The 20709-nt window shown below is 35.5% G+C and overlaps 3 protein-coding genes across 4 annotated transcripts; 1 reads left to right on the top strand and 2 right to left on the bottom strand.

Annotated features, from left to right (window-relative positions):
* Nucleotides 1-79: 79 nt before the first annotated feature.
* LOC125217788 (homeobox-leucine zipper protein HDG5-like) lies at nt 80-1375 on the bottom strand. Of its 2 annotated transcripts, none has more exons than XM_048119324.1 (4): nt 1191-1375; nt 635-826; nt 378-556; nt 80-297 (listed from the first exon to the last, which is right to left on the bottom strand). In XM_048119324.1, the coding sequence occupies exons 2-4, from the start codon at nt 788-790 to the stop codon at nt 141-143; spliced, it is 492 nt and encodes a 163-aa protein (XP_047975281.1). In that variant the 5' UTR covers nt 791-826; nt 1191-1375; the 3' UTR covers nt 80-140. The 2 variants fall into 2 exon arrangements, with proteins under 2 accessions (XP_047975281.1, XP_047975282.1); XM_048119325.1 differs by having other exon boundaries at nt 90-297; nt 378-553.
* A 10881-nt stretch (nt 1376-12256) lies between these two features.
* Nucleotides 12257-14770, top strand: LOC125218434. The gene is made up of 9 exons (XM_048120101.1): nt 12257-12414; nt 12507-12568; nt 13049-13123; nt 13565-13643; nt 13718-13788; nt 13958-14059; nt 14406-14495; nt 14601-14675; nt 14732-14770. The coding sequence occupies exons 1-9, from the start codon at nt 12360-12362 to the stop codon at nt 14768-14770; spliced, it is 648 nt and encodes a 215-aa protein (XP_047976058.1). The 5' UTR covers nt 12257-12359.
* Nucleotides 14771-15162: 392 nt separating this feature from the next.
* LOC125218438 (lysine-specific demethylase JMJ706) lies at nt 15163-19956 on the bottom strand. Its single transcript, XM_048120106.1, has 10 exons — nt 19578-19956; nt 17883-18261; nt 17404-17560; nt 17093-17312; nt 16998-17051; nt 16843-16922; nt 16485-16762; nt 15993-16391; nt 15552-15910; nt 15163-15447 (listed from the first exon to the last, which is right to left on the bottom strand). The coding sequence occupies exons 1-10, from the start codon at nt 19578-19580 to the stop codon at nt 15163-15165; spliced, it is 2214 nt and encodes a 737-aa protein (XP_047976063.1). The 5' UTR covers nt 19581-19956.
* Between the last annotated feature and the right edge of the window lie 753 nt (nt 19957-20709).

The following is a 20709-nucleotide window of genomic DNA, read 5'->3' on the forward strand; positions in this document are numbered from 1 at the left end:
CATAACTTAATGAGGTAGGAATTCATGGAGGATGGTGGGTGCACGCTAGCTAACATACGCCATCCCCAATACAGCTTGTTAGGTATTTCGTTTTGACCTTTTCTAACAGCTGGAAAACAGAAAAAAAAAACTTTTTTTTTCTAGGGTTCCTGATGAGAGAGAAAGAAGCTCCCACTCACCTTCATCTGAGTGCGGCGATTTTGGAACCAGAATTTGACTTGCCTCGGTTTGAGGCCGAGGTCTTGGCTGAGTTTGAGGCGCTGTTTGTCGTCTGGGTGCGGACATTCCTTGAACAATCTGGATCACGTGGAAATCAATTGATTACTAAAATGTTTTTTTTTTTTAATTTAATTGCATTTCTAGAGAGAGAAACTTACGATTCCATCTCTTGGATCTGGCGGGCGGTGTGGCGGTGGTAGCGTTTGCTTTTGGCGGGGGGCTGCTGCTCCGCCTCCTGCTCGTTGCCCGACGCTCCTTCGATGTGCTCGCTGCCGGAGCCGCTTTCCAATAAATCCTCTTTGGCTTTCGCCATCGCGGCTGCGGATTCTTCTTTCTGCTTTTTTTCAGAATCAGTCAGCAATTTTTCACAATTGCCGCAAAATCAGAGGAGATCGATGGTTTTAGAAGCTCTTACTGGGAGAATCGGAGAGAACATGTTGAAAGGGCTGATGTTGGCCATGAAATTGAAGTTGGGGTTTTGGATGGTGGAGTTGTACAGCGATGAGTTATCCGACGACATAGGGTTTCCTCCCACCGTTGATGACGACATAACTTGACAATCTCCATACATTCTTCTCTCCTTCTATTTCACGATCTCAATCTTTGTCTTCTCAGTTGGAAAAATGAAACTATTGTTAATAAAGTGCAGAAACGGAAACTAGCAATAAAAGTGTGATAATTAGTCCAAATTAATGCGGTCAATTTCCTCCCAGGATTTGCTTTCCGCACAAAAAAGGCTAAAATGAAGAGAAAAAAGGAAAATAGCAATCAAGTGAAATCACAAATCAATTTTGTAGCAAACGCCTTCGATTAAAAAAAAAAAAAAAACAGTGAGGGTTTTAGCGACAAACATGCAGAAAATGTGAAGAGTGGAGTAGTGAAGAAGAAGGAGAGTTGATTCAAACATCACAAAATTGAATATGCGAAGCGAAATGAAATGAAATCGAATAAGAAGAAGTGAGAGTGAATACCAAAGGAGAGTGGTGTCGCTGCTGCTGCTTCTTCTTCTTTGCAATTTCTCCTTCTATATATGTTTCTTCACCAAACACAAACACACATCTTTTGTCGTTTCTCTCTCTCTTCCTATCCCTCTCAAACAGCGATGCAGAGCAGCTGTTAATGCGATTCTCGCTCCTCTTTCTCTCTCTAAGGAGTGTAACAGTAATTGGTAAATGGGGGAGATACGATAAGGGAATGGGATGGCGAGGTAAATGCGAGCTTTAACTGCAAACCGGTTCATGGCTGTTTGGCCGACACGTGTCCGTATTCTGATTGGCTGTAAAACGCGTTACATGTGAGACTGAGCCCCCACACACACAAGTCAAACCTTTTTCTTTTCTCTCCATTGAAACGCTTCTTTTCATTCATTTTTAGGTTATTTTTACTATTTACTCTCTTCACCTATTTAAGTTGTGATATTACTAGGAATATATATTTTGAGGTTTTTAGTAATAGAGTATATCAAGAAAGATATCTTCTATAATTAGAGTCTAATTGTGAAAAGAAAACATTTATTGTGTTTTTTATTTGCATTTCATATTTAAGTGGTAGTATAAGAATTACTCCTATAAATAGTAAATACTTATAATGGAGACAAAAAATCAATACAGTTGACTAGTTGAGAGCAATACAAACTTTAGTTGAAAACTCATATCCAATATCAATGTAGTATTCACTAAACTTCAATTCTATTTTCTATTTTAATACCATGGCATGTTTACAGTTCAGATTCATTAGTTCAAATCAAAAGAAAACAAATATACAGCTCATGATTCCAAATAAGTCAATGCAAAAGAAGCAAGTGAAACTCCAAGAGTCAATTATAGATTCTATCTCATCCTTTCAAATGTATCCCAACTTTTCAAATATCAAATTTTTACTCCACTATCTAATTTTCAATCTTTTATTAAATATATCATCAGATTTAATTTCTACTATCATATTATATGTATATATATTCTCCTCTAGAAATAACTCAAAATAATGTGTCAAATAAAATCCTAGATGTCATTTCCCAAAACAAAATCCGCTCCATAATTAAAATTCTAAAATGGTATACAAATCTATCACATTATTTTACTCCTATCAGAATAGTAGTAATATAAAAAAAAGACTGCAACATTCACGTATAAAAGCCCATATATAGTTCATTTCACATAATGTATCTATACAATTACATAAGCTTTTTGTATACCGTGTCACTAATATGATACTGGAAATTGAATTCGGTGATAGATTAGCTAAAAAATTTAAAAATTAGGTACTATAAATTTAATACTCCGTAATTTGTAAATATTGAGATAGAATTTACATCCAGAAATCAATGAAAACAACATCAACAAAAAATTCAGATCACAACCACGCCCAAGAAATTAAACCAACAAAAAGACACAACAATTTCAAGAACACCAGCAGCAATTCAACCATAATACCAATAATTAACAACAAACTACACAACCATCGTGCGGCACCAATAATTAATCCAACAATGAGCAAATGACTCATGATTTAATAAATACAATTAATACATTGTGAAATATTCTAAAGTTTGACATACCACATTCGATCTCTTCTCTAACATATCCGAATCACACTTCTTAATTTCAATACTTTTCTAAATTTTTATCGATTAAAAAAAATTCTTAACTTTCTTATATTTCCACTATTTTATTTTAAATATATTTTTTTTAGGATGTGAGCTCAATTTTTGTGCTTTTATCTTTATATAAGTTGTCTAAATCAAATAGTAATTTTGCATTGCTGGCAACTTTTTACTTATTCCCCGATGTGGATGTGGTTTGCACCCTAATAAACCTTCTCTCGAACCAATACCACCCACGTGTCACACTACACATGACACATGTCACCATAGATCTTAATCAAACCCTCACAGTGATATCAGAGCTTTGGTTTGGATCGTGCATGTGTGGCTCGGGGTTTGGTTGATTGGTTTGCACGTTTCTGGGTGTCCGTGTTCCTGTGTAGGCTTGATCAAGACCTGTGGTGGTGACCGGTGGCTTGTGTGGTCTTGGTTTAAGGGAAAAATTTTGGGGTGCAAAGTGCAAACCACAGATTAAAAAAGTTGCAAGCAATGTATAAGGACTACCCCAACATACTTCATTAGTATGAGTCCTTTTGAGAAGTGTTCAAAAACAAAACTAGCATTTGGCCCAAAACGGATAATATCGTATTAATGTGTGTTTGACAATGCATGGAGTGTGCATTGTCAAATACTCACGATTTAGATTTACTCTACTACTTTTGTAGGGAACTTTGCCAATCACCTTTTCAATTCTTTTGTTACGCTCAAGTACGCTCAATATGCTTGGTAAGGTTGTGGGTAATATTAGTGATAGACAAATCTGTCATTAATACTTTTTATTGGTATGGCGTGTATCCGGCGGTAATCCATCATTATTGTTTAGCGTCGAAAATTTAAAGATTAGTGACAGTTTTTCTGTCACTAAACGATGAGTTTTTGTAAGGTTATGCCTAGGTTAATTTATTAATTTGATTGGGACAAATAACAAGTGAAGCTTAAACTAGTACTTTGTGAGATCTAATTAACCTTTATAATTGGATGAGCGTATTCTCGAAGTGTTATGTTGGATTTTATACAATTTGAGTGACCTAATTAGTTGTGTGATCAACGGTTAGTTAGAGAATTTAGATTAAAAGTAGACTAGCTGAGAGGTGTATGATCTTGAGGCAGGAAAGTTTAGATTGGCTGACATGGGGCAGGAAAGTGTGTACCATTGTACCAATATTACGAAAATTGAAAGTATATGTAAAAATTTCTCTTACCGGTCCATTTAAAAGCAAATGCTCATCACGTCATATGATAAGTCTTAGAATGCTCATTTTAGATATTTTTTTTCTGTGAAAATATTGACAAGTGAATCCAATTCATTCTATGAATCTAATTTATTCTTTATTCTTTACAATTTATAAGTATCCCTTACAAATAAAGTCATTGATTATGAATTAAATTTTGGATATCGTACATGAACAAGCAGTCTTAGAATATGAGAAAATATTCATTGGTCAAGGTATATCACATGGATCATTGGTCAAGGTATACATTAGCCCCACCTCCAACTAGAATCATACATGGACATGTGTGGAATGCGCAAATATTCATGTATGATTCAAATCGGCTTACTTTTCTAAAGAATTGAATAAAATCTGAATAACAAAAAAGCATATTTGCACAAAGAAAGGGGTAACTAATTAATTTCAGTTATGTATCTGGATGATCCTGATACATATGGCACCCAACTTGACCGATAGGGAAACCACTCATTTCAGCCTCCATAGCTTGGGCCTTGGACGTTTCATCGCGCCTTTAAGATACACTAAATATCAAACCAAACACACTGGTTAGCAGCCACTAAATGCTCTTTTCATACAAACCAAACACAACCTTAGAATAGTAAGATCAGTAACTAGTTATAATTAAAATTGTGTTTATTCCCAACAGATAAAACGAAATGAGAGTTTTGACTTTAGAGTATTTGCAAAATTAATCTAAACTTATAAAATGCAAAAGTTATGGAATTTGTAGAACGATCCGATCTTTAGAAAATGCAAATGATTGTCCCAAACTTATATTTCTATGGGAGCTGCAATATTTGTTTCTTACACTTTCGAATTTGAACTATGACGTTGGAAGATCCGATATTCTCGAGTCCTTCCGTCTCTAATAATTTATAATCATTTGACTCGGCACGAATTTTAAGAAATATAATAGTAGAAAATGGGTTGAAAAAATTAGTGATATATGGGTCCTATTTTTTATACTAAAATGTGAGTGAGAATGGGTTAGTGGAATGTGAGGTCCACTACATAAAAATGATAAAAGTGAAAGGTGTCGAATTTTTGTGGATAGACGAAAATAAAAATAAGTGATAATAGTAAATTTTTAGGGACGGAGGGAGTAATTGCTTCGAAATTCAGAGCATAAACTATATTAATCTATCAATTAACTAATTTAAGAAATTTCTCTCAAACAGTGAATTTAATTCCTTTCCAAAAAAATTTTATTCATATGGTTAGTTTCATTGTACCCAAGAAAAATTTCTATATATTTTAAAAGGAAAAAAAGCAAAAGACAACGTCAAACTGACATCGTTCCACGGACAAACTTGACTAAATTAGAAATAATAAAATAATTGTAAAAAAGGTTGATGATTGTCTAACTGTGAAATTGATCTTTGTTTCTTTTGCAAGAAAAAAGCGAGAAACTCGAGCCTATCATTTTTGAATTTTGGGTATAAATAATCTAAATATCTTGTGGTATTACTGTTGTAATGGATGGAATCTCACTATCAACTTGCTTAAAGACTTGATCTCATGCTTTTAAATTTGGATGGACATTTTCTAAATATCTTGGTTCATGAATTAATTAAGGGATGGTGACTAGATTTTCTTTTTGTGCTAAGAGAGATATGTGACAAGTTGCTCTAAGTTAGAGAAGGTGATCATAAAGTAATTGAAGAACCAATATTTCATTTGTTGATCGATACAAATGTGACCATCTTACTTCTATTGTCCTTGGGTGTTTTATCTTTAGTGATCGCACAATTATATTTTTTTTCTTTGTGCTTTATGTATTGGTGGTAGGTGTGTTTGCTTCTTTTTTTTTGTTCAATGTATATATGTAGTTCGAAATCAAAATTTAGGAAAAAGATTTTATTTTAATTTTATATATACACTATTAGCATTGAAACATAGATAATGTCAGTTCTATAAAAAAATAATAAGAGCCAAGTTATGATTTTTTTTATATGAGTCGTGGCTCTTAAATATACTGAAAATTTGAAATATCACTACCAAAAACTTGGAGTAATTTTTAAGGACACAAAACGAGACGCAATTACTTGCGTTGGAAAATTTTAAAAAGTAACAATAACTTAGAACGCAAAAGAAAGCATTCCTAAATTAAGGATAAATTAACTTAATCTTTTGGTTTATTAGGACGATCCTATTTGCATTCTCTAGTGTTAGCTGGGACACCAATTATAAAGACGTTTTTTAAACCATTGATGGTATATTTAGAAACACAAATTAGCGTCCTTAATTATATAAAAAAACTTCCTTAACGGATTTTGTTGTTGTAGTGTATGTCCATTTAATTAATACCAATTCATAGGCATACCTTATGCAATGGTACAATTTCAACCATATGTGGTACCAAAATATAATTTCCTATTAACTAACATAATTAAACTTTATAGTTTTGGCCTTTTCTAGATCAAGTTTTTATTACAGAAATAATAAATATTACGCGTTTATGTAAAGGAAATATCGTTGGTGAACATTCATGGGCGAAAAAGAAAAAACAAATTAAATGTGTTTTGGTAGGATATTAATTTCAGGTATGTTGCTTGTTCTTCAATTGTTATATTAATAGTAAGGAGCATTGATTTCGCAATTCTTATGTTACTGTTATAATAAATATAGTTGTAACGAAAGTGATTGTATATATGTTAGTTCGTTAGCAGCATATTTATTTTCAAGCCGTGTGCAGAATATATAATAGTATTAATAACTTCAACAGAAATATCATAAATGAGAATAATGGTGATTTAAAGCATTGGCAATACATTGTTGCTTGTTGCGTGTGAATAGATAGGAAAAGGATTAATTAAATGAGAAACTAGGAATTCATTCGAATATTTTATGCTAAAATGTCATTTTTTTTAAGTGTTTTTTCCTTTTTTTTCCCTGTGGCTGTTGCTCGCTCTCCTTCTACTTATATTGTTGTTATGCTAATCTTGCATTTTGCGGTTTTGGTTGATTGTGGTTGGATTAATTAATTAATTACATAAATAACACAACCTTAATTTACTAATTATTTGAAGTCTTGGATTACAATGCTAATTGCTCAACATGACATTCCATTGCTTTTATAAGTTGTTGATTTTTAATACGATAATGTCGATTTTAATCTAACAAAATTCGACTACATATTTAATTGTAGTGTATATATTTTTGCATTTATTTCCATCCATTAAGCATGATGGTACAATAAATTAAAAAAGGCTGGTGGGAGATGGTGTGATTTAATTTTGATTTTGAAAAACATTAAAAAAGGAATTGAATAGTACTGCCTACTGCAAAGGTCCAGGAGGAATTGCAGCAAGCTGGCTCTTATAAATAACATTCTCCAACTCACCATAGATATATTGGTGTTTGTTTTGGATTAATAAATGGTTCATTTCAATTTAGATGGAACTGAGGTGGCCTGTCATATTGTACTCAAATCATTGGATGCATATATAGATGTTTTAGATAATGAAAAATTAAATTTTGTGTCAATAATTGTATTTCAGTTTAGCTTCATTCAGAATAGGAGTATAGTTGAAACAAAAGGAGAAAGAATCAAGAGTCATGGCTTAACTTCTTACCTAGATTTTCCTAATTTGTTAATTATAGTTAATGCATCTATCTTAAAAGTCAATATTGGAATTAAAGTAGAAAAAATTTAGTGTATGATGCCCCATAGGTCAGGACAATAATTTGTAAGAGCGATTATCCAAGTAGTTTGTTAAATAAACTAAACTACTAATTTTGGTCCTGTCTTGTCTATTAATTGATTGAACAACACAACATGTTCACATCAATTTCTTATATTTAGAAAATTGAACTCAAATTTAAATAACAAAATTTTATGGGCAAGTTGTGTTAATTTGTACTGAATCGGTTATATTGTAGTATTTCATTGAATAAATCATACTCCCTCTTTTCTTATCTTTTCCTAATAATCTGTCACCACTTTATCCAATATAAATTTTTAAAAATATAATAGAAAATAAGTTAAAAAAGTTATTGGCAAGTTATATGATGTTTTAGTTTTACAGCAGTAATAAAATATAGCGAGAATGAGTTAGTTAAATATGGAGACCACTATAAAAAAAATAGTAAAAGTGAAATGTAACAAATTTTTAGGAACGAGCGTAAATAAAAATAAATGACAAATTTTCACGAAGGAAAAGAGTAGATTACAATGCATAAAAGGTAAGAGATTCCCAAATTCCTTCTTTGAATATCATGTCATATTTGGTGTGATCTTTCTTCTTTAATTCAATATTCTCCCTCAAGATGAGTAACAGAGTTTTTCGATACTTAACTTGCCAATTACTTCTGAAAAATTCTTCGACCTCACTGTTTTTGTTAGAATATCTGCAAGTTGATTCTCTGATCGAGCAAATGGGAACTCTTCAATTCCAGCTTCAGTATGTTATTTTATGAAGTGTCTGTCAACCTCCACATGTTTTGTTCAATCATATTGACCCGGATTTTCTGAGATACTAATTGCGGCCTTGTTATCACTAAAAAGCTTTTGGTTCTTTGTGGCGCGAAATTCAATTCACTCATCAATCTTCTAAGCCATAGCACCTCGGTCAACCTATCCCCCTGAATTCCTCTTGTGCACTTAACAACGCTACAACCTTATGCTTCTTGCTCTATTAGGTAACTATATTTCCCCCAACGAATATGAAATATCCAGTGGTGGATCTTCTGTCGACTGGATTTTCAGCACAGTCAACATCTTTATAACCATGAATTTCCAGATATTCACCCCTCTTGAACATTATTATATAGCCAAACGTTCTTTTGAGATATTTGACAACTTTCAATGCTGCTTCAAGATGATCACTTGGGGGTTGATGCATGAATTAACTTATCACACTGACTGCATATGTTATATCATATCTAGTGTGTGATAGATGGATTAATTTTCCTACGAGTAAAGGCCAAAATTGGTCCTGAACATATGGTCATTTTACGTTTTTGGTCCTAAACATTATCTTTTGAATTTTGTGGTCCTGAACATATGGAAATTTGATCATTTTGGTCCTCCGTCAACATTTCCGTTAAAAACTAACGGTCAACGGATTTAATCCCGATTTTGACCACATTAAACTTTTAATTTCTGATTTTTTTACTCCCTAATAAATAAAATAATTAGCTTCATCTGCGGGCTCTCCATTCCGACCGCGCCGCTCCCTTCTTCCCCCCGCCGCCGCCGCCCTCCATCAGCAAAAACCCAGATCAAGAACGACAGCCACTGCAGCAAAAGGAGACGAGAAGTGAAAGCTTCCCCAATAAAGCAAAAACTTTGATGCGAATTCGGACTGTTTTAACTTTTAACCATTTGCCGTGAGAATTACGTGGTGGCGCCACTACTTCAGCGGCTTCCTCTCCACTAGCTATGGTGGTGCCACCACCTTCCCTGCAACTCCCCATTCTGCTCCACCCCACACTCTTCCTTCTCCTCTTACTATCTTTGCGCTATCACTAATTGCCCTCTCGAAACCATCAAATTGAGCACTTGCCACAAGTTTCCTGCCCCTCATACCACGCCTACGGCGACGGCAGCTTCGTCGCTAAGCTATATAATGGCACCCTCCCCTCCTTAAACCTCTCCAATTTCACAATTGGCTGCGCGCATTCCGTCCTTAGGGAACCCATCGGCGTTGCTGGATTCGGCTGCCAAGGGAAACCCAGTAGAATTGACGGACAAACACACAATAGCTTTCTAGAGAGAGAAACTATGCATCCCCATTAGCTGAGTCATTCCCCCACTGTCTCTCTCCCTCACACACATCAAAGGTATGAATATTCGTCTCCATCGAGACGGATCACAGCTCATCTCTCTCCTCTCCCTCTCGCTGTTATCGGCCTATGTCTCCTTCGCTGCAGATGATGAGGGGAAGAGGAAGAGGATTGAGAATATTTAATTTTAATTTTAAAAGAATGTTTATAAAAAATAATTAGAGAATTAATTAGGCAGTAAAAATCAGAATTAAAAGTTTAATGTGGTCAAAATTGGGATTAAACCTGTTGACCGTTAGTTTTTAACGGAAATGTTGACGGAGGACTAAAATGATCAAATTTTCATATGTTCAGGACCACAAAATTCAAAAGATAATGTTTAGGACAAAAAACGTAAAATGACCATATGTTCAGGACCAATTTTGACCTTTACTCTTTTCCTACTAACCTTTGATACCTCTTTCGGTCAGCTAGCTGAGCTCCTTCTGTGATTTGGAGGCAATGATTTACAGTGATAGGTGTATATGTTGGTTACACTCCATCATCCCTCTGCTAGAAGACTCAGAGTATACTTTTTGTGGTTGATAAAGATCCCCTCCGTTGATCTTTGAATTTCAATTACCAGAAAATACTTGAGTGCCTCCAAATCCTTCATCTCAAATTCTGTGACCAAATTTTTCTTTAGTTACACTCTTTTGGATCGTCATTTGTAATGATCATGTCATCGACATAGACTATCAGACAAATGATCTATCCCCTTTTTCTTTATGGATAGTGTTCGATCTGCATTACACTGCTGGTACTCGTATTTCTTCATAACTTCGGTGAATCTCCCAAACCACACCCTTGGAGATTGTTTCAACTCATACAAGGTTCTCTTCAGCTGGCATACTTCTCCCTCTTCAAAGCTATCTTCAAATCCCAGAAGAGTATCCATATAGACTTCCTTTTTTAACTCCCCATGTAGGAACACATTAGTCACATCGAACTGGTACACGGGTCAGTTTTTGTTTGCTGCAATGGAGAGTGGTACTCGAATCATATTCATTTTTACCACTGGTAAAAAAGTTTCAGAGTAATCTACTCCATAGGTCTGGGTATGCCCTTTGGCTACGAGGCGAGCCTTGTATATCTCAATGGTTCCGTCAAGTCTTCATTTGATGGTGAAAACTCATCTGCGACCTAAAATTCATTTCCCTTTTGGTAGCCAACAGTTCTACCATCATTGATCCTCTCCAGTGTGAAATCTTCAAGGCTTCGTTTACTGTCTATGGGATATCTTCTTCTCTGTACAAAGCTGCCTCAAAAGCTCTAGCCAATTTCGTCAGGTTTGCTTCTGTCATACTGCCTACTAGGTACCTTGGTTGTCTTCATACTCCTTCTAGGGAGTATTGTTTGGGTGGGATCCCACTAGTGCTACTCTGAGGGGGCAGGATGTACTGTCAGTTGTAATAGTATCAGAATTCTCAATAAGATTGTTTACCTCAGATATTGGATTGAGATGTTGGGGAAGCACTTGATTCCACTAGTCGACTATTTTCAAAACTTGCTCAGTGATAGGACTTACTAGTTCCAGTGGATCTATTAGAAGGGGATTCGTGGTCATGGTTTATGGGCGGCCAACTTATCACGTCTTTCGTTATTATTTCATTTATTTCCCTCTTCCCCTGACTGGTAAGTAGAGTATTGTTAAATAATTTATGTTTCTGGAAAGTGCAGTTCATCATGGTGATAATCTGCCAGTTTTTAAGATCATAACATCTATACCGTTTCGAGTTAACACCATACCCAATAAAAACACACTTAATTGCACAAGTGGAGAATTTATTTCTCTCATGTTTGGGGACATGAACAAAGAACGAACATCTGAAGACACGGTGATCAAGAGATAGAGCTAGTGGTATACTGGTTAAGGTGGATAACACTTGTGTGTTATTGTGATCGAGTATTTTTGTGAGCAAACGATTTATGAGGTATATGGAAGTGGTGATGGATTTGGGCTAGAAGGAATTAGGGACTTTGATAGTAAGTTACAATACAATTTAGTGACACGATCCGATAATTACCAGAACATGATATTACACGATTAAAACCTGATATTACACGGTAAAATATGATATTACACTATTAAAACTCGTTATAATATGATTAAAAAATTATATTGATTTAAATATGTATAATAAAATTAAAGTTTTAAATTTTTTTAATTAATAAATAATAATTTTATTTCTTAACGGATAACCAAACTCAACACTAACCCGACCTTAACTCAACCCAATATCATCAAATTCTTATTGAGTCTACCTTTAGGGATCCAAACTCATTAATTGCATGTCCCTTTCGGATTAACTTCATGTATCAAAAATTGTCAGCCCTAAACCTGGGACTGAATAACAAAAAAAAAATATCAAATTACTATATTTAAATAAGTACTGCTATGATTTTTTCATAACTATTGAACTTATGCATGAAACGACGTCGGACGATACGTTCAGCAAACGTATAAAGCTTAAAGTCGTATACCACCTTCTCTTTTGAACTAAAATTCGTCAGAGCTCCAATTTCATTGATCGCCCGCCATGGCTATGCAAGCTGGAATCGGATTATCCAGGATCTTTCTAATTGCTGGAGCTGGTAATTTATTGCGTTTTTTTAACCATTTTTTGTAGTTTGATTTAAGGAAAGGGGTATATATATTTTGCTTTGGTTTTTTCTTGTGTGATTAGGTTACACGGGAACTATATTGTTGAAGAATGGGAAATTATCAGATATATTGGGGGAGTTGCAGGTATTGAATTTCCCATCTCCATTCCTTTCAGATTAGTTCCGTGTTGATATTTTGTTCTTTTGATTTTGTTGAATTTTTGAGTTGTATCATCTCAATTTAGTGTTGCTTCTGTTACAAGCGCTGGAGAGATTCTCTTCACGCTGTAGTTGGACCGCATCTTTGTAATTTGGTCCAGATGCATGTCAAAGTTCGTATGCTTTCCTGATATGGACGAAATTCAAAATGCGAAAGGCTATTAAAATAATTCTGAGTTCTTAGAATAAATTTTGAGAAGTTATTTCTTCTTCTGGAAATAAATAATACTAGTTTAATAGTTGAAGGTGACATAAAAGTTTGAGTATTTCTTAGTTGATGCTAGTGGTATCATGAGTGTTTGCTAGTAAGCCCTAGTGATTTGAAGGTTCTTAAGCTGCAATCTTTTTTTAGTTGTGAATTTGTGATTAAAGGTTGATTTTGAAATGTTTCCTGGATATTTTTTAGAATTTGGTTAAAAGCATGGAGAAATCAGGCGAGTTGGAGGGGGATTCTGATCATTCTGACGCCATTGCTACCCAGGTTTGTGCGTGGTAACAGATGAAATTATCATCTTGACGTTAATGATTTAGAGCTTATTGTTATTTTATATGGAGTATTTTTTGGTCACTTAATCGATTAATGGCTTGTATGATGGTTTAGCAAATTATTTAGACTGGAATGCTAATGGATCTTGATGCTTATCATTCGTTTTTATCAAAGTAATCGTTAGAACTATGATATCATCCTCTTTCATGTTTTCATCTGGGAGGTTTTGTCTACATTTCTCCACATGCAAATGGCTTTTAATTTACGGTTTTGCCTTATCCACCAAAAATGTTGGGTTTCTCACCCTCCTTTTTCATTAAGGATCTCAGTGCACTTGGTATATTATTGTTAAAATTATCTTATGAGCACAAATGCCCCTGAATATTTCAAAAAGATGTGCTCTACGGATTTAATATATGGTTTGCGCATTTTCAGGTCCGTCGACTGGCCATGGAGGTTCGCCAGCTGGCCTCATCCAGGCAGATTACTGTTCTAAATGGGAACTCTACCCAGAGTCAGTATCTTGTGTTTGTGTAAGAGCATTTCCCTTATAGTTTTGCAAGTGTTGACACTTTCTCTTTATCGTAGGTAACTTAGCATCTCTAGTTGTCCCAGCTGCTGCTGTTGGAGCTGTGGGATATGGCTACATGTGGTGGAAGGTAAGAACATATATATTACATTCATTTTCATGCCTAGGCATTTCTACGTTTAAAGGCTATTCTCTTCTATGCATCCTGTTTTCTTCTGGCAGCATGTCTTCTTTAGTAACCTAACTGATACCCATTTTCATGACATGGTTCCTCCAATTCTCCATCTTCAAAATGTCAGGGTCTTTCCTTTGGAGACCTGATGTACGTAACGAAGCAGAATATGGCAAATGCTGTTACAAACTTGACAAAACATTTGGATCATGTTTCTGACGCTCTTGCTGTAAGTATAAGCTATTTCTTTTAGGTATTTATTGGACCCATATTTTCTTTTCCTTAATCCCTACATTTTTGTGATTACCTGCATCAAGAAGCTTGTTGCGTCTGCTTTATGCCTGTATCGGTAATAGTGTTTCCATGATGATTGACGGAACAAGAGTAGTTCTTTATTACATGCCTTTGCTTTCTAATCTGCTTTAGATTTATTTACTCTCATGTTGCTTTGTAACAGAATATATTCCTTGTTTCACATGAACTTGAAACATTACAATAGCGACAACCTTGCTGATCCGACTATTTTGCATATAAAATTTCTACGTAAATTGATTGTCGATATGATTTCTGAGCAGGCAGCAAAAAGACACTTGACTCAGAGAATTGAGAACCTGGATGGAAAAATCGATGAGCAAATAGAAATTTCTAAATTGATTAGAAATGAGGTACATGCAATAGAACTACTGATTTCTTTTTCTGTTCCGTTAGCTACTAACTAGTAATCTAAAGAATATTGTCATTTCTCAAAACAATTTATACTCTCAAAACAGGTCAATGATGCACATGCTGATCTCTCTCAAATTGGCTTTGATTTGAACGATTTGCATCGGATGGTGTCTGGTTTGGTCAGTTTTTATTAATGCAAGCTCTGTGTTCTTTGTTTGTTTTCTTGTTGGTGAAGCTTGTCTTTATGGAAATAACACATGAAAATAGATTCTGATATGTTACATTTTTGATAACTTGTTGGTGAAGCTTGTCTTTATGGAAATAACACATGAAAATAGATTCTGATATGTCTTTATGGAAATAACACATGAACTTAACTTCATGACGAAATCAAGAGTAAGTCCACCTGCAAAAGAAACAAGCAATACGTTGTGATACTGAGCATAAAACGCTGGAAACACAGAATGAAACAAGGAGTTTCACAGATTTTATCAATATAGTTGACTGTCAATAGCTACAAGAAAGAATATCAGAACCCTGTAAGAGAAGCAGCAGAAATGAGAACATCAATGGGAATTGCCTATACTAGCAAATGTACATGCTAAAGAACAATTGACCTAAAAAACTATCTGTTGTATGTACCTAAGAGAGTTCTCCTGCCAAAGATTAAAACCCCAGCCGTAACAACTCAGACATGAAATGTAGTACCTGCTGGGCAGTGTTTACAGATGTAAAATCACGTGCAGTTTTTCTTTCCATTTTGCTTTTAGATCTTCGCTTAACCCTGAATATTTCGAAATCTGACTCGTCTTCATAGATTGCATTTCTAGTGTTCACCACCTGAATAACTTTCCTTTCTGATCTAGGTTTTCTGTTCAAGGGTTGGGAATATCCAAAAGGCATTGCATATATATCAGTCTCCAAGTTGGAGTTCCCATGGTCCTGCCCAGCCTGCAAAAGTAAACATGTGAGTTTAACATTTCATTATGTTTCAATGATTCTTCAGTAAAAGAATAACATATAACAAAACCTTCAGAAGGATAATGAATCTTTACTTTGGCAATCATGTTGAGGCTTTTAGTTGATTTCGACGACGACATACAGGAAACAGATGCATCCGTGATTTCAGTCCTAGTATTTTCGCTGCAACTGGTTAAAACAGATGGGTATCCAGATATTTCTTCATCTGATACAAGAGAAATCTTTCCATAAGGGATGTAGCTATCATTTTCAGATCCCGAGAACATGCGGAACAGTAAACCAAAGTCATTGCTGTTCCCATACTTCTCCTCGAACTCCTGCAATATATCCTTCTCCTCCTCAAATTGTCTGGCTGCTACTTCCATTTCAACAATGTTTTCTCTTACAGCAAGCGTCGGATTCCCTCCACAAGGCCAATCAAGTGATCTGATATCTGTTATGGAACCAAACGATACATAAATATTCTAACAAAAGGTATTCTGAGAAAAACCAGAGCTATATGAACTTTGTAATACCATGGTGGAGGCATACAGGGTGCGAGTAACACTGGCAGTTTAGATATGCTACATAACAATCACGTTTGCACTGGCTGCAGAGAATTGTTCCATGGGAAAAAGAGGAAACAGTTGTGCATGCTCTTGATTTCATCAGGCACCATCTGGCATAATGCTGAAATCGGATCAAATTAACAAAAGAAACCTTTATGCTTCTCTGTGATATCAAATCTCCATGTGTGTACTCTTGTTTATCAAGTTCGGGTCTTGCATAATGTAGTAGCATTGCTTCTTTGCACAGAAGTTCTTCATGGGGAAGGAGAGGCATCCTTCCGAGCAGAGCGTAGCGCTGACTTGCTATTGATCCCAAGTGAAACCAATCACCCATTGCAAAATTAACGGCTTCACCACAATTAAAACCTGAAAGATAAAAGAAATTATTTCATATTTATAAGAAAGACCGAACTTTATAACTGCACAATCTCAACCTGCAGCAGCATATTTATCACTTACCGTGACTAAATCCTGAGTGATAAGCTCTAGGGAAAGTTATTACGAATTCCCCAGGGTTCTGTACGGCTCTATAAACAGGGACATCATGTTCTAACAATATATTTGGTGGGAAAAGAGTTGTCTTCCCTAGAAGAACATCAAAGGCCGCATCGTCCCCATCACCAGGTAAGATATCATGGGCATAGACATGGTCCTTCACCACATTTTCGAAAGCAGTAGCTGCATCACCGGGAATTCCGTACCAAGTTTTTGCAGCTCCACAATGGTGATAATTGATGCTGTACACACATAAAACTACAATCAGCAAAAGTTAAGAATCATATCAGACACCATACAGCTTAAGTAGAATAATACATACCTATACAAGTAATGATCTTCCACATGCCAAGCAAAAATGCTAAACAGCATCCCTATGTAAAGCATAGGTTCAGTGACACCCTAATATGAACCACATATCAGTCAGGAATGTGAAAACAAAGTTAAAACTATTTCAAAGAAATATTAAGCACATACCGGGATTTCTGTTTCAAGAAGACGCAAGGTAGATATTGGCAGCCGAGGAATTTTCTGTAAACAAGTACCTAAAACATTTATTATGAGAAGAGTACCTTAAAATTCCATCTGCTGTTTCCAAGCGGATCAGTCGGAGATGATGAAAATGCACTTCCATCAACGTCACATGCATATTCGACACTTTCAGTCTTTCCACAAGCTATCTCATTCCAAAATTCTTTTTCCATGAATTTGGCAGGAAGGCCTCCAGTACTACCATATCTACGAGCAAAAATCTTGTTTGCCATTCTCTCGTAATCACGAAATGTATAGTTTCTGAAAAACAACACTCAAATTTAAAGCCTGAAATGACAGTAATATACTACTATTATAGTACATCAATGCAGATATTAAAGGAAAAACTCACATCCCACTCATGAAAAAGGTGACCCTGTCATCAGTATCCCATTCAGCAAAACGAAGTGGTTGTACCCTGGTTGTAAAACTGAAACCAGCCTTCTCTTTTGTAAGAACTACACCAGCAGGAACAGAAGCACTTACAGGGGATATGATCTTGCAAATACCTGGAGATTGAAGCATATCCTTAGATGTTTCTCTATCCAAATAAACATTAAGGATAGGCATATTACGGAGGATAAAAGTCTGGGATCTTAAAAAAGGAAGCCATTGAAAAAGAAAGTAGTTAATGTCTGCCATTTATATGTAGCCAACTAGTACAACACAACAAGTTACTGAACAAGAACTCTATCAGCAAAAAAAAAAAGACACAGCATCACTGAATTTTTAATGCCACAAATCAAGTATAGAATCGAAGGAACTTTCAAATATTCAATCCAATTTAAAAACTCATATAATTCAAATGTCACAGTTGGGCATTGAGCATACCATATTTAGAGGCATCTGGAGCTATCTTTTGGATATAAACTAAGGGATTCAGGAATTCTTCTTTAGTTGGACGATAAACTGGGCACTCTGGAACTTTCTCTGTCCATTCAAGGTCTAAAGTGTCAAACTTAGCCACTTTTCTCTTTGAGAAAACATTATTCTTAGTGGAACTGTTGCCAAATCTTGAATATAGGTCAGCTTGATTGTGCAAACTATCACCGCAAGGAGAAGAAGTTCGTAAAGCATCACCACCACTCCTATTCAGGGTCTTGCTAACAATGTAAGATTCATTCTCTGCTTCTATTTTCCTCCTTTTTAGCATTTTATGCTTTAAAAATTCAAGTTTAGCTTCTCTAGAAGAACAAACTCTTCCCTCCACCTGCATAACGTAAAAGCATGAGCATTAATGTAAACATGCAGAAAGAAAATTTGAATTAAAGCATTTGGTCAACACAACAAAGCATAAAAAGCCAACCTGCTTCAGGAATAGGAAGTGAAAACGACATAAAAATCTAGTACAATTAAATAAACTTATCAATATGTTTCACAGATTTAAGAAAAGTAAGAAAAAAAAAGCCTGCAGCAACTATGGTAGTTCAATTCAAGTTTTAAAATGTACTACTTTACGCACTATTTTGTGTTTATCAAAATATCACATAAAACATGCCATACCTAGACCCATGACGGGTAAAACATTCAATTGGTAAAACGTGTAAGAAATAACATCTCCTTTTTGTCATTTTGATGTCAGATTCTCTTTTCTCTTAACATTAACATCCATATGATATCATCAATTGGGTTTGTTGTTTCATGTGTAATCGCAGTATATAAAAAATAGTTGTGAAACATCATAAATTTTCAAGGGATGATCGACTAAAACAAATGATGAAGATGATGACTCCACTTGTAGCAAATGTCCATTGATCCTAATTACTCTATCATTTTTATCAAAGTATAAGAATACATTAAATGTCTCCACACCAATTAGCACCGTGGCCATTTGTTATAGGATATGAAAAAAAGTCAAACATGAGAACAGGAATAGAAAATTAAAATTTCCAGAAAAAGATATCAGTATATGCTCATTTTCCAGAAAATGAAACATCCTTAAAGTTCACCAATCAAGTCAAAAAGGTCGGCTAGAAAAATCGATAATTGGCACAGAAACCAGACAAATTCCAAAGCCAAAACTCCTGGATATGTACTTTGAGTTTCAGATAGAAATAAAAAGAAAAAAAGAAAATGAAAGATCCCAAAAAAACTGAATAAAGAAAGATTAAACTATGAACAAATAAAAAAGAGCGTTTATCCCAAAATCGCTACAATGATAAATTAACAAAATCTGCATATGTAAACATTACAGAGAGAGAAGAAAAAAAGCACCGATCCACATGAGAACATCAAATGTTGAATACAATAACTCATAATACACAGGTCATAGTAGAGATGCCAAACAGAGAATCAAATGCCTGATTTTCTCGGCCACGACAGCGACTCATCCAATGCGAAATTGCAGAAAACACAGTAGTTTATAAGCTCTATAATCAACAGGTCGGAATTTTCAGAAGAAGCAGATCATTATTCGGCACATAAGAAATTGATCTTCAAATGAGTCCAGAAATCGACGAGAAACACACATTAACCACAGAAAATTGAAACAACAAATCAAGCACCAAACTATAACAGAAAAATCACCATCTCATCCGCCAAATGTATAACCCACGCCTCCGTATTCTCCGAAGGATAAAAAATAACCAACCAAACTGAATTACACTCTCCGCATTCACACAGTAGCTCCAGGACCGAGTCAAACTCCGGGATCGAAGCGAAGCGAGTCACGTTCAAAATAGAATAACCAATTTGTTACAATACCGAAAATGCAATTGACAGCGAGTGGACTCACTCGCCGGCGACTGCGAACTGGACGAGGAATCCGCTCCGTGGAGGGAGAGAGAGAGATTGGGAGAGGTGTAGAGAGAGAAAGTTGAAGGTTGCAGGAAGTAAGGAAAATTATAAAAGAAGGGATGAATTATCGTTTATAGTTTCAATATGTATTGTCCCATCTCATCGTTACTGTAATTATTTATTTCCAATAAATAAAGCAATTACACCCAATTTGGAAACGAATATAAGGGTTTAATAATTACGTAAAATACAATATTTAAGCGAAAAGACGAAAAGGGGGAAAGAAGTGTGAACTACGAAGGAAAGTGGTAGTAGTAGTTGTTAGTTTGGTTGAACAAAACGCCGTTTCTGACCAGCTAATGAAATACCGAATATACCCCCGAAACAGGAGGGGGAAACCGGTGGATTCGGATAGGGAAAAGCGGTGGTTTCGAGGGTTAAAAGTAGATACTGATGTGACGGTGTTAAAGACGAAATGTTCCTTGTTTGAGGGGGGGAGATATAATCAAGTGTGACAGGGGTTTGTACACCGTCGGATCTTCACGTTGACTATGGTGGTATGGGCGGTCACGAAACAAGCCCGGGTAAAAAACGGCTGCCATGTGCTCTAATTATGTTCGCGCGTTTGACACGTATACACACCCCTTTGACCAGGTCTTCACTTGGTTGAAAAAGTCCGGCGCTCCACAGACCATTTTCCTTTTATCTACTGTTCCATTAATATGCGAATGCCATTAAATCATGTCAACAGTTTCCAGCTAAGGACAGGAATGTCAATCGGGTTGGTCCATCGAGTTTCGGGTCAATTCTATTTGGGTTGCGGATCAATAGGAAGCGGATTAATCGGATTGTGATTTCTTTTGGATCATAAAAGTTCGACTCTAACCCTAAAAGCTCGGGTTTCGGGCTAACCCAGCAGGTA

The sequence above is a fragment of the Salvia hispanica genome, chromosome 4 (genome assembly GCF_023119035.1).
Source record: "Salvia hispanica cultivar TCC Black 2014 chromosome 4, UniMelb_Shisp_WGS_1.0, whole genome shotgun sequence".
NCBI classification, from domain to species: domain Eukaryota; kingdom Viridiplantae; phylum Streptophyta; class Magnoliopsida; order Lamiales; family Lamiaceae; genus Salvia; species Salvia hispanica.

Bases quoted from the DNA above. Each gene is read 5' to 3' on its own strand.
- LOC125217788 (XM_048119324.1), bottom strand. From the start codon at position 790: ATGTATGGAGATTGTCAAGTTATGTCGTCATCAACGGTGGGAGGAAAC. The intron at 557-634 runs GTAAGAGCTTCT...TCTGAAAAAAAG, and splicing joins TGTTCTCTCCGATTCTCCCA to CAGAAAGAAGAATCCGCAGC. The intron at 298-377 runs GTAAGTTTCTCT...CACGTGATCCAG, and splicing joins CAGATCCAAGAGATGGAATC to ATTGTTCAAGGAATGTCCGC.
- LOC125218434 (XM_048120101.1), top strand. From the start codon at position 12,360: ATGGCTATGCAAGCTGGAATCGGATTATCCAGGATCTTTCTAATTGCT. The intron at 13,789-13,957 runs GTAAGAACATAT...TCAAAATGTCAG, and splicing joins ATGGCTACATGTGGTGGAAG to GGTCTTTCCTTTGGAGACCT. The intron at 14,060-14,405 runs GTAAGTATAAGC...ATTTCTGAGCAG, and splicing joins ATGTTTCTGACGCTCTTGCT to GCAGCAAAAAGACACTTGAC.
- LOC125218438 (XM_048120106.1), bottom strand. The intron at 16,392-16,484 runs GTAAGTGATAAA...TTTATCTTTCAG, and splicing joins TCACTCAGGATTTAGTCACG to GTTTTAATTGTGGTGAAGCC. The intron at 15,911-15,992 runs GTATTACAAAGT...GTTCCATAACAG, and splicing joins CCCTGTATGCCTCCACCATG to ATATCAGATCACTTGATTGG.